General features: G+C 31.7%; 3 protein-coding genes across 3 annotated transcripts; 1 reads left to right on the top strand and 2 right to left on the bottom strand.

The window, feature by feature from the left end:
* The first annotated feature begins 277 nt into the window (after window positions 1-277).
* LOC131005229 (probable xyloglucan endotransglucosylase/hydrolase protein 10) lies at window positions 278-1,896 on the top strand. Its single transcript, XM_057932069.1, has 4 exons — window positions 278-710; window positions 783-883; window positions 961-1,154; window positions 1,421-1,896. Exons 1-4 carry the CDS (start codon window positions 533-535, stop codon window positions 1,821-1,823), a joined length of 876 nt encoding a protein of 291 aa, XP_057788052.1. The 5' UTR covers window positions 278-532; the 3' UTR covers window positions 1,824-1,896.
* A 1,003-nt stretch (window positions 1,897-2,899) lies between these two features.
* On the bottom strand, window positions 2,900-3,729 carry LOC131005228 (pathogenesis-related protein 1-like). Its single transcript, XM_057932068.1, has one exon. It carries the CDS (start codon window positions 3,696-3,698, stop codon window positions 3,213-3,215), a length of 486 nt encoding a protein of 161 aa, XP_057788051.1. The 5' UTR covers window positions 3,699-3,729; the 3' UTR covers window positions 2,900-3,212.
* Window positions 3,730-8,448: 4,719 nt separating this feature from the next.
* Window positions 8,449-9,251, bottom strand: LOC131005227 (pathogenesis-related leaf protein 6-like). Its single transcript, XM_057932067.1, has one exon. It carries the CDS (start codon window positions 9,104-9,106, stop codon window positions 8,615-8,617), a length of 492 nt encoding a protein of 163 aa, XP_057788050.1. The 5' UTR covers window positions 9,107-9,251; the 3' UTR covers window positions 8,449-8,614.
* Between the last annotated feature and the right edge of the window lie 3,931 nt (window positions 9,252-13,182).

Genomic DNA, 13,182 nt, shown 5'->3' with positions numbered 1-13,182 from the left:
GTATACAATTGGAAGATCATATCCAAGGAAAAGAATATTTGGACTCACAATAAAGGTGACTATAAAATTGAACAAACTTGCTGGAAATATTTTCCAGCTAGCTCAGTTTTTTTGACTTTTCTTACACTTTCTGCCAACGGAATGTTCTGAAAAGCGTATAAAGTTCATGTTTATGTATGCGAAAAACTTGGAATATTATTGCAAAGAAACAAAGAATAATAATATATAAATAACAGCCGCATTTTATATTTAATATTTCATTAGATTAGAACATCACATGATTGTAGTTTGTTACTAACTACGAATTTGAGGTTGTTGTGATTTGATGTAACTCCAAGCAAACTTAATTTGCCAATGTAGTTAATTGAATAGCAGTGCTTAATTATGGCAGATAAATAGTATAGTATATTTCATTGCTTCCTGGTAAAGATATTCTTGCTTAAGCAAAAAATCTTAGTGGTTCTCTTCACATTGTGCATGACTCTGACTCCCCTTATATCTAAGCCCTCATTCTTGATCGCACAAATAAATCATGAATAATTTGTGGAGTTTTTCCCTTTTGATCTCGATTTTGTTGATCCAAGATTCGTGGGCTTGGGTTGTTTCCACAGGAGATTTCAACAAGGATTTCTTTGTGACATGGTCAGCTAACCATGTTAATACATCTGCGGATGGTCAAACCAGAAGCTTACTTCTTGACAAGGATTCAGGTTATCTATCATGTTAATTAATTAATTTTTCTGCTTAACACGAAATTATATATGCTTCTTGACTTTGTGCAGGTTCGGGTTTTGCTTCAAATGAGATGTTCTTGTTTGGGCAGTTTGACATGAAAATTAAGTTGGTGGCAGGGAACTCAGCAGGCACAGTTGTGGCCTTTTATGTAATGTCTTACTAATTAAATGACATATATATAGTTAATTAATTTGATGATATTAATTTGGTATGGTGCGAATGCAGCTGACATCTGATGAACCGAATAGGGATGAGCTGGATTTCGAGTTCTTGGGCAATGTAGATGGACAGCCTTATACACTACAAACTAATGTATATGCAAATGGATTGGATAACAGAGAGCAGAGGATCACCCTCTGGTTTGATCCAACTAAAGATTTCCACACCTACTCTATACTTTGGAATCTCTACCAAATCGTGTAAGCCCTTTCTCAGACATTACTTCCTTCAACCAAAAACAAAGAATCAAAATTTTCACAACAATCTTCAAAATGCAAATCAGAGTCTAAAATGATCCTTCTTCTCTTTATCGATCGTGCTATCGAACTACACAAAATCGAGCATGTCCAAATGGATAAGGAATATTTGTTTGGTCCATGTTATATTATATTTAGTACTTATTTGAACATCATATATATCTTAATTTGATCCAATTAAAGTATATATGATATTTTTGTTGGGTCAGGTTCATGGTGGATTGGGTTCCGATCAGGACGTACAGAAACCACGCGGACAAAGGCGTGGCGTTTCCGAGGTGGCAGGGGATGAGCGTGCAGGCGAGTTTTTGGAACGGCGAGAGCTGGGCCACCAACGGCGGGAAAGATAGGATCGATTGGAGCAAAGCACCGTTTGTGGCGTCGTTTAAGGAGCACAAGATTGATGCGTGCGTTTGGAAGGGAAATGGAGGAAGCTGCGCCGATAAAAGCCCCACAAATTGGTGGAATAATCAGAGATTCAACACCTTAACATGGGCGCAGAGAAGGCTGCTGAGATGGGTCAGGAAATACTATGTCACGTATGATTATTGCCAGGATTATCACAGGTTTAATAATACTCTGCCTAAAGAGTGTTTGCTTCCCAAGTATTGATATGTATTAATTAATTATTCATGAGGCATTATGTATGAGAGCTTAATTAATTGGAGTGTGATTATTTAATTTAGTCTTGCCATCCAACCCAACCATGTTTCATCATGCCCGGTCTTCTTATAATTTACTAACCCATGCATATTCATATTAGTATTAATTTATATGTATTCACTTTATTAAACATGCTTATATAACACATAAATTTTGCTTTACAGATTGAAAATTAATTCCAGACTCAAACTAAGGGAATTTAGTAACCATAATATAAAATTGAAAGTTTAGTCAAGCATTAGCTTACTAATCAAGAACTTGCAACTATTTTGCATTCAATAAAATAAATTAAAGATTCTAAAAAATTAATTCTTTTTTTCTTTGTTATCACGACTAAATTGTTTACATGCCATTTGGTTGCATACATGATGAGAGCTTTAATTTATCCTACTTTGGTGTCACACTCCGTTCTCATGACTATCAATTTTAATAAATTTTTATTTATTTTTTTCTTCGATGTTAATTTTTTATGTTTTAGTTAATTTAATTTTACGATTATTAAATTGGAATTTATAATAATTTTATTACATTTATTTTTAAATTTTGATTTAATTAGTTAATGATTGATTATTAGGGTTGCTTATTCCAATAATATATAGGGTATATTTAAAGTCTCAATTTTAATTAGTTATAAATATTAATTATAGTTCATTATATAATACTCCCTTCGTCCCACGAATCTTGATACGTTTTCCTTTTTGGGCCGTACACGAATCTTGACCCATTTCCAAATAAGGTAATAATTATTACCTTCTCTCTTCTACTTTATCACATTTATTATCTTCTATCTCATACTTTATCACTTTTATTATCTTTTCTCTCCTACTTTATCACTTTTATACTTTATTAATTACACACTTAAAACACTAATCTACAACTCTTTAATTCCCGTGCCGAAACCAAACGTGTCAAGATTCGTGGGACGGAGGGAGTAATAATTTTTAGTTCTATATGTGATAATACGTACATAAAAAGTACGAGACAGAGCATATATACGAACAGGTTATAATCTGCAAGACAAAGAATTAACAGGCTAAACTTAACTTGCAATTCCCCACATAACCAGAAACATTTGATCATGCATCTGCAATTAGATAACTCTTAGCTAGCTTTATATATTTTTTGGGCCTGCATATATATAGGCCTCAAGGACTTCCAAAAAAAAGAAGAAAGAAATTAAGAAAAAGAACGTAAGCTAATAATGTATGGTGTGAAGTAATACAGTTGCTTATGTTCTTGGCTAAAAATTAAAGAGAGCCTTATTTAGTGTAGAGCAGAGCGGAAAGCTTATATATATGCATTTCCACTACTATGGTGTGTCCATAAATTAGGTTATTTCTAATAAGGCGACTCGCCTTCCCAGTTGCCGGGTTGCTGGTAGCTGCAGATGACGAAGTACCAGCCGTTGTTGCATCGGACGCGGGCGCAGCCTATCTGGGTGGAATCGTGCCACACGAGCTGCGTGTAGTGCAAGCACTGGTTGGTGCCGATGCAGCAGTTGTTGGCGTGGTCGTAGTATTGCTTCTCGGCGGCCCAGAGGTTGACCGCCGACACTCCCGTGAAGCTGCTGCTGCTGCCCTTGGCTAGGTTCTCCCCGTAGGGCCCCGTCGAGTGCGTCAGATTGCAGCTCCCGGTCATCGTGTTGGCATAGTTCAGCGCGTACGTGGCCAGTGTCGGATTCCAGCTCACCGGCCCCACGCCCACTTGGCTCCGGGGTCCGTTGTGGGCGTTCACGTAGTCCTGCGCCGCGTTCTGCCCACTCGCCGGGATTATTAAACCTACAACGGAAACAAGGGCGATTATCACATATTTGTCGCAACCCATTTTCACTTGTGGATATGTATGGAATGTTTTTGAATTAATGGAGCCTAGGGATAACATATCAAGTATTTATAGGGAATTGAATAAATGTGGATTGTTGTATTTGTATATTGTTGTGCGCTAGTATTTAGCAAACTGTCAATTTTAAGCAACCCTAAAGTTGCTAATTATAAATTTATATTTTTACGTGTTGGGGGGGCTATATGGCCTTGCGGACTGTATTTTAGATAAAATTCTAGATTCAAGTTTACTAAAAGGAGGGGTTATGTGTTGCTTAAGTGCAGGCTAAATTTTTTCGATCTTCACTCAGATCCCTAGAAAATTAAAGTACTTGATGTATAAGCTTAAATTGTTTAATCAGATGCAGCTCACCTGGGGTATTTATCAACTTTGGCCTTCTATTGTCAAGATTACTAAAGCCTGAATTGACTCAGCTATATAAACTTATAATTTCAGAATGAAAAGATAAGTAAATGCATGCATGTTGATGTACAGGATGCATGAATGGCAAAATGCATGCATGATTATATGGTTGAAACAAACTATTTATTATCATTACAATATATATATATATATATATATATGGAGAGGTTCAAGAAAGAATTACTAAATAAAAGAAGAACGGAAAACCATTTTCAGCCATTCGATCATCAAGATCTACGGTGGATGCATCATCTTGTTGGATGAATGTAGATCCTAGGTTCGAATCCTGAAGGGAGCAATTTTTTTATTTTTTTGAGAGCATTAATTTTAACAGCGAATGCATTAATTTTTACCGTGGATGCATTAGATTTGATGGTTCTCACAATGTAGTTCTCTCTAGAACCACACCCTATATATATATATATATATATATATATATATATATATATATATATGTGTTAGTTAGTTAGTTAGTTAGTTAGTTAGGTTCCATGGAGAAATTAAACATTTTGCGAAATTTATAATCGTTAAATAGATCGATATATAATTTTGATGAACAAGTCAATAATCGTGATGAATAAACATTTTGGTTTGAGGTGAGATTCAAATCTTGGACTGACCAGATTTCCAGCATATTAAATTTTATACATCTATTTATTGAACTTACCAGATTTCCAACATACTAAATTTTATACATCTGTTCATCAAAATTATTGATTTGTTCAATGTGTCGTAACTTTCCAAAATATATATAGAAATTAAGGAATATATTCATAGCAAATATATATAGATCGTAGGATCAATCAATATAAATGATCGAGATTTTTTCTCAGTTCCCTAAATATTTGAATTCGCATTTAGGGAATTGAAATATAAATGATCGAGATTTCTTCTCGATCCAGAGCAGCTCACTAGATGGTGTGAATTAACCCTTTAATTCCGATAGACTTTTTTTTTTTTTGCAAAAATGTCACAATATTTTACGAGGACATTATCTTTTGAAACATTATTTTGAATTTTCTTGAAAGTAGATTATAGTGCTTGAATTATAGTTTATTTTCAATGATAATTAACAAGCTAATATATATCTATAGTGCTTGAATTATAGTTTATTTTCAATGATAATTAACAAGCTAATATATATCTATTGTACTAGTACTATTCTAAAATTGTGATGGTGAATAGACTTAATTATATACTCCAACATTACTATAGCTCCCAAATGTCCTTAAAGCCCTTTCATGGATCCTAGCTAGCCGATCGAGTTCTTCAGTTGATCATCGAGAAGCTAATTAAATGTAATAAATAGGTTGGGACAATTTCGTTATAATTTTTTGAATGTTGTTATTCAACATTATGTATTGGCTTATTCATTATTCTCACTTCTCATATAAAAAATAGCAATCTCACTAAAACTAAACCCTATATATATGGTTAGATAATAGTGAAAATGACTGTTAATATTTTAGTTAGAAATAAGAACAACAAATAAGCAAATATAAATGCATGAATAAGTTGCCTCTAATATTCGAATAGCATATTAAGTTAATATAGTGAATTTTCACTCTCTTAGGATTCAAATTAAACCTAAGTTTGAACAACTATTCGTGCATTACAAGCGATTTATTTGTAGATTTATATTGGCGTATTAATTTATTAGTTTTAATATCCTTAGAACTTCTAATTAACACATTTACATGCATATTAATTAATTGGCCATATTAATTACGTGTTCTTACCTTGATAACGACTACATGTATATCAATTTATTGGCCATATTAATTATGTGGTCTTACCTTGATCGCCAATTTTAGTGGCGCAAAATAGGCACACATGCACAAGAACGCCCTTTATTTATTTTTGAACTAGCTAGCACCTTACTTAATTAATCAAAACTAACGCCTCGTTTATTTCCATTCACTAAAAACGTCTTCCGCAAATGCTAAACATGCAAACTATATATGTCTTCTAATTTTACAAGATCATTCATGATCCAAACAAACTTTATTTGATCAATTCTCCACACAAAGCAATAAAATGTCACCAAGAAGACCCTAACCTAAAAATTCAAAACACCCATGTTAGTTTTAATAAGGACGTTGGCCAATATAGTTTCCTGGAGGATGATAGTTGCAGGAGACGAACCACCAGCCATTGTTGCATCGAAGCCTACCACAACCCACATGTGTGGAGTTGCGCCAAACCACCTGCGTGTAGTGGAGACACTCCCCACCAACACAAGAGTTGGAAGTATGAATATAGTTAGGTCTCTCCTTCACCCACAAATCCACGGCCGCGCTGCCCGTGAAATCCCCACCGCCCTTGCCAAGATTCTCACCGTATGGCCTATTAGTAGAGTGGATAAGGTTGCACCCACCAACCCTTTGCCTAACATAGTTTCGAGCATAATTCGCCACGTTCTCGTCCCACGTTATGGGTCCAACCCCTACTCGAGCTCGGGCAGCGTTGTGGACGTTGATGTAGTCTTGTCGAGAGTTTTGCCCTACACATGAATCTTGAAGCATGATGATCATCACAACAATGCCCAATGGAAACTTATTATAGTTTTTCATTTTTGTTGGTGATAACAAGTTGGGCACTTGTATATATTTATACCAATCAAAGTATGAGACTTATACAATTTTCGGTAATATCGTCAAGTGCAAATTTGTCCATGACGAATACTACTATTTATGTAATTAATATGTGTATATGTATAGTACATAAATATAATACACTCGTTGCAGGCTATGAGGTTTGAGTAGTAATTAGGAGTCATTTTTATTAATAGCACTTATTGTATGGCCGCTCACTCGTAATAGCATCAGTTTGAATTGACCAGATTAGCATATTGACTTTATTTTATTAGCCACGATTAGCATATATATTGAGAGCTTAATAATTAATATTGTTTTACTGAAATCAAAGAGATAAAATGGTGTATTGTTAGAATAGTACTGCAGATGATTTCATAAACATCTAAACAAAGACAGAGCTGGAGTAAGTTAATTAAACAAATGTTAAGTTTTTTTTTTTCATTTTTTTTTTTTTTGCAAAGGTTAAAAGTTAATTTACTACGTCTTAGATTTAGATTTAATTACCTTTAGATGGAATCTCGTTATTTGATTATTTTTCTTTTATTTTCTCCTCGACAGATTTAGCTATAGACTGCATTTGTACTACATCAATAAATAGTGTAGTATCATAATACGCGGTTGTGCAATAGTGCGCTATTCTTCTGAAATCGCATCATATTTCAACTTCGATTTTTAATTATGTCGGGGCTAATTTGTTGGCTAGTCTAATTAATGTGTTCCAGAATATATATATATATATATATATATATATATATATATATATATATAGAGAGAGAGAGAGAGAGAGAGAGAGAATGGATCCATAGAGAATACATCTTTTTTAGAGAATAGAGAATTAATATCCACCCTTAGATATGGATGATCCGACGGTTTTGATAATTCAATTTAATGAAATCGATTATTATACGAAAGGGTGTCTTAGTAATTGGCTTTTAAATTGTAACCGCCCAATATGCCATCATAGTTGACCGAATCTTGATATTTTAGGTAGTTAAATTTCATATATTTTTTTTTTGTTTTTTACTTATTTTTTAGCCGCTTTTAATACCTAGGTTTACATTAAGCATAATTTGTTTTCAATTTGTTTTAATCAAGTTTTTCAGTTCAATACGTTATTTATATATTTTTACATTACATTTTGAAGAATTATCTTTTTTGCTTACTCGATCATCCTCCATTTGTTGATGTGGTAAAAATATGTAATTGAATATTCAAATATATATATATATGGTCATCCTAATCTAGGTTAATTATAATTTAATTGCAGTTCGATCGGAGAACATTTCAAGAACATTTATGGTCATCCCAACTAAAACTAGCAGTAGGCCATGTATTATGAGTTTTACTAGATAGGTTTTTTACAAGAACCTTAAAATCATAAGAACATTTAGCACGTAGCAAGTAAATCAATTTCTATTACATATAAATTTTTGAGATATATGCAATAGACTCCAAAAGAATAAAATGATATTTTGAAATGTATGAATAATTGGGTAAAATTGTTTCAAAAGATTTTTCTAATTATCTTGGTCTCTTTTACTTGAGCTCAATTCCACGCAGCACCATTATTACCATGGACGACAAATCAAGTCTTTCCACAAGTTGAAAGAAAAATATGCTCAAAATCTTGTACTATACTATTAATTAACATATAAATCTCCCCTTAAAAAAACACATAACTTTTCAGCACAACAGACACACACGCGTATAGGGCAGCTGTCTCTCAATAAGTATTTTGTACTAAAACATAAATATTTAGTTATTTTATTTGATTGAGGAGATAGATGGTGGTAACGAAGAGATATGAGCCATGCATGCTCAGCTTACATTAATTGTAGTATATATGAGAACAACATCATATATATCCTCTTATTCCTTTAATTGCATGCATGTGTGGGTTCAATAAGGACGTTGGCCGATGTAGTTGCCCGGGGGGTCGTAGTTGCAAGAGACGAACCACCAGCCATTGTTGCAGAGAGCCCTTGCGCACCCGAGTCGAACCGAGTTGCGCCACACCACCTGAGTGTAGTGAAGGCACTCCCCTCCAACACATGAGTTGGAAGCGTAGTTATAGTTAGCCTTCTCATTCACCCACAACTCCACCGCTCTCCGCCCCGTGAAATCCCCGCTGCCGGCGGCAAGGTTCTCGCCGTACGGCCTGTTGCTGGAGTGGACCAGGTTGCAGTCGCGCAGCCTCGAATTCACGTAGTTCCGAGCGAAGTTGGCCACGTTTTCGTCCCACGTCATGGGCCCCACCCCTACTGCAGCACGAGCCCTATTGTGCCCATCAAGGAAGTCTTGGGCTGAGTTTTGCCCTACACATATGTATGGTATTGTTAGCCCAATCAACAACAACAGAATGCCTACTGAATGCTTCATTTTCATTCTCATTGCAAAATATGTGTATGGAGGGAGGGTATTTATAGCCAATAATGTGTGAGACTTTTGGTATATAATTGTGAAGAATATTGTAATGGAATATGTAAGTATGCAACCTACGTAACTAAGTTGTCGTCAATTAATTTGGGTTTGAGTTTTCTCTTTTTGTAAGTTCGTTAATCACATTTATAGGTTATTAATCTAAATTTAATCAATGTCGTTACTTGGACAAGTTGTTGTAGTGGAATCGTGTTTTAGTCACTTGTTAGTATTATCATCGATGCGTATAAAATTAGATTAATTACAAATACATAACTTTTTTTTCTATTTTACTAAAACTTCTCACTAGGCCTTGATATAAAATCTAGTACGCCCACTCGTGCGATGCACGACCAACATTAAAATTAAATGATATTTTAAATAATTAAAATATACTCCCTCCGTCCCAAACGAAATGTTCTGTTTTTCTTTATGGCCTGTCCCAAACGAAATGTCCTGTTTCCTTTTTTTGCAATACACTCTCTCTCTATACTTAATATTTAAATAATTTCCACCAACTCACTTTATCTACTTGATACACATTTCTTAATCTCCGTGCCGAAAAGAAATAGGACATTTCGTTTGGGACGGAGGGAGTACTATATTAAACATAATTTAAATATGAGTTAATGCAAACATGGATTAAAAAAATTGAAATTATCCACGACACGATCTCGATTAAAAAAAACATGAATTTGAAAAATTTTCAATTTTTGAAATACCAATTACTCCCTCCGTCCCATTGGGCTTGTCTCATTTCTTTTGGGCACGATTATTAAGAAGTGTTAAATTAGTGTAGTAAAAGTGTGTGGGCCATATTGGTTTGTAGTGTGAAATTATTACCCAAAATAGAAACAGGAGAAGATCAATGGGACAACCCAAAAAAAAATAGGACAAGATCAATGGGACAGAGGGAGTAATTAATTTTAAATGATATTGTGTGTATATATATATATAAATATATATATATATATATATATATATATCATCAAATATCAAAAGCAATTATAAATGATAATGGGTATCATTATATATCACATACTCTTTGGAGTAATATTCTAAAATGTATAAAATTATTTATTTGCATATAGTTTAATATATTTTTTGAATGCATATTTATATAAGATTTATGTGGTCATTTTGTTTAAATAAAAAAATTTAAAATAAAGTTCCTATGCAACATCCAAAGATTTGATTTGAATAAACATGACAATGGTTATTTTTATATGCATCAAAAATTTTATTTGTGTTATTTTACCGATATTTTGTATCAATGGGTAAGTGAAAAAACAAAGCGTTAAAACATGAGATATATGTAGTTAATTTTTAAAAATAAAATGTATATGATTTAATATTTAAAATTCTATTTTTAAGATATATATATATATATATATATATAATTATTTATTTATCTACACATTTATATTAATATAAATTTGACTTAAAAAAATAAAGAGTTCTAAAATGAACAAATATAAGTTTTAATAGTTTAGTTGCATTAAATTATCATAATAAGAAAAATAGAAAAATATAACAAATGATATCTAATACAAATATAAAAAATGAATTAAAATAAAATATATATGGAGTAGATAAAATGAATGAGAGATAAGAAACGTAAAGTTGTATTTGGAGAAATGAGAAAGGAGAGGATAGAGGAAATATGATAGATGTGAGAGAAAAAGAATAATTTTATGACTTAAAAACTAATAACTTATTTGTTTTAAATTTATTTTTTATAATTTTTATATCAAATTAAAGATCTTGTCATTATCTTTTATTTAATCCATATTGAATATTTTTTATGAATCAAAGTTGATGATTTTAAGAAAAGAATCAAAACTAAAAAAGATAAATGAAGAGAGAGAAATTTTGGTGGAAAAAAATTACCGTTAAACTCCTATTTTATATATTATATAGATTAATATAGATGTAATTACGCTGGGAGATTCAAATTTGTGACTAATGTAGGGTTGAAAACTACTCTTCACGAAGGTCTAATCACATGGAACAATTTTTAATATTCATATCCTCTAATCCGTGAATCAATTTTTCCAAAAAAAAAAAAAAAACATGTGAATTTTCTCGTCAATACTAATCAAGTGTGAGAGAATTGGAAAGCAACGAAGGAAAAAGAACAGAGAAGATTTGTTCGACTTAAACTTCTTGAAATATAATTAATTAATCAATTAAAATTTTACATATATAAGATCATCTCCAACAAGTAGTCACTCTATTATATAGTGGACTTCATGGAATAGTCTATTTTTTATAAATAAAGTTAATTTTTAATTAAATTATTTTACCAAAAATTTAATCAAATCTTTAAACGATAAATTTATTTGAACATAAAACTAACATTTCAGAATAAATCCTTGACAAAAACAAAAATTACATAATAATAGCAATTGAATTGATTCACATAAATATTTTTATAAAGTTTGCATCATAATCTTTAAAATGGCTTTAAAACTAATTTTACAAATTAATTAAGATAAAGAATGAAAATTATTTGCAAAAATAAAAACATAAAGTTAAAAAGAAAAGCGGAATAAAAATATTGAAAAAATAAAATAAAAAATGTAGATGAACAGTATTCAGTAGATGTGGCGGTTAGCATCTTGTGTTAGAGAGATTTTCGCGGGCATTAAGATAAGATAGGAAAATTCTCAAAAAAAAACAAAAAAAAAATAGGAAAATGGAAGTTTTTGTATGTGGAATTTTTGATATTGTCGTCATTGAATTTGAGGAAATTGCTTTCATCATTTTGGTGGCGGACAACACACAATGGACCGGCACTCACTAGTATACAAAATGGGAATTTTCCTCCATAGATGCTTCATTTTCTTTTTCCACATATAAGGAGACGACGTAATTACGTGTGAATCATTTAAGGTGTGTTATTTTTATTATAAATTTATCATGAAAAATTGAGATAAAAAATTTAAAAATCTTTTTCTTCTCTCATTTTTTTATAAAAGATAATTTCACATCTTCTCATTCATCTTTTATATTTTAAAAACGGATAATATTATCACACAAAATATGAAGGGATAATATTATCCCTCCTTAAAATGAAAAAGTGGAAAAGTAGAATGAAAAATTGTGAAATTCTCTTTTGTAGAAAATGTGAGAAGAGAAAGAGAGACTTAAAAGGATAACTTTTTTATATATTTTTCTTTTCTCATAATAAATTTACAACTAAAGATAATACATGAATCGGAGAAAAGGATGATGACGACGGCAACGAAGAGAGAGGAGTCGTCGGAGAGATGAACTCGTAGGAGATAGAGAGAGGGAGTGTGAGAAACGAAGAAGCTGAGAGTTTGAGGAAGGGGGAGCGCACAAAGTCAGAGACAATTTTATCCAAAACACTAAAATTTGGCTATAATTAATTATCGAAATTATGTTGAGAGACAATTATTGATTTCCACTTCCTTGTTTGACTAGTACAAAATCCGCCTATATATATATATACACCTAGAATTAGACAAAAAGAAAAGCTCATTTTAAAATATATAAACTATGAACTATTTTCAATACTTAAATCATGAAGACTTGTCGTATATATTTATCAATCAATTTGGTAAATGAATTTATTATCTAATATTTGAATTTCGTAGGAAGCGATATTTTGAATTTAAAAAATAAAATAAAAAATAATCATCATGTTAACCTAACCATACCCTAAATAATAAATATGGAGTGGTTTAAATAAAAAGCTTACTTAACATATAAAATATATGCACTTTGATGGTCTTAAATTCAAATCTCATAAGGAGCGCAACTAAAATAAATTTACAGAACTACTAAAGTAGAGTTACTTTACATATCACATGCAGTTACTTTATAGGTTAAGTATAATTTGGTCATAACTTTTACATTAATCATATGAAAAAAAAATATCTAGATATACTGTATTACTAAAAGTTTGTGGTTCAACATTTGAATTATAATTAATTTATTATAGCTTGATTAATTAGTTCGAATTTAAGACGTTTCACGTTCAAATTGATTATATCTTCATTAATTAATTCGAATTTAAGACG

This window comes from Salvia miltiorrhiza, chromosome 1 (assembly GCF_028751815.1).
Source record: "Salvia miltiorrhiza cultivar Shanhuang (shh) chromosome 1, IMPLAD_Smil_shh, whole genome shotgun sequence".
NCBI lineage: Eukaryota > Viridiplantae > Streptophyta > Magnoliopsida > Lamiales > Lamiaceae > Salvia > Salvia miltiorrhiza.
The sequence above is the reverse complement of the archived record's forward strand: the minus strand, read 5'-3'. Positions and strand labels throughout refer to the sequence as shown.

Bases quoted from the DNA above. Each gene is read 5' to 3' on its own strand.
- LOC131005229 (XM_057932069.1), top strand. From the start codon at position 533: ATGAATAATTTGTGGAGTTTTTCCCTTTTGATCTCGATTTTGTTGATC. The intron at 711-782 runs GTTATCTATCAT...GACTTTGTGCAG, and splicing joins ACTTCTTGACAAGGATTCAG to GTTCGGGTTTTGCTTCAAAT. The intron at 884-960 runs GTAATGTCTTAC...GTGCGAATGCAG, and splicing joins GCACAGTTGTGGCCTTTTAT to CTGACATCTGATGAACCGAA.
- LOC131005228 (XM_057932068.1), bottom strand. From the start codon at position 3,698: ATGGGTTGCGACAAATATGTGATAATCGCCCTTGTTTCCGTTGTAGGT.
- LOC131005227 (XM_057932067.1), bottom strand. From the start codon at position 9,106: ATGAGAATGAAAATGAAGCATTCAGTAGGCATTCTGTTGTTGTTGATT.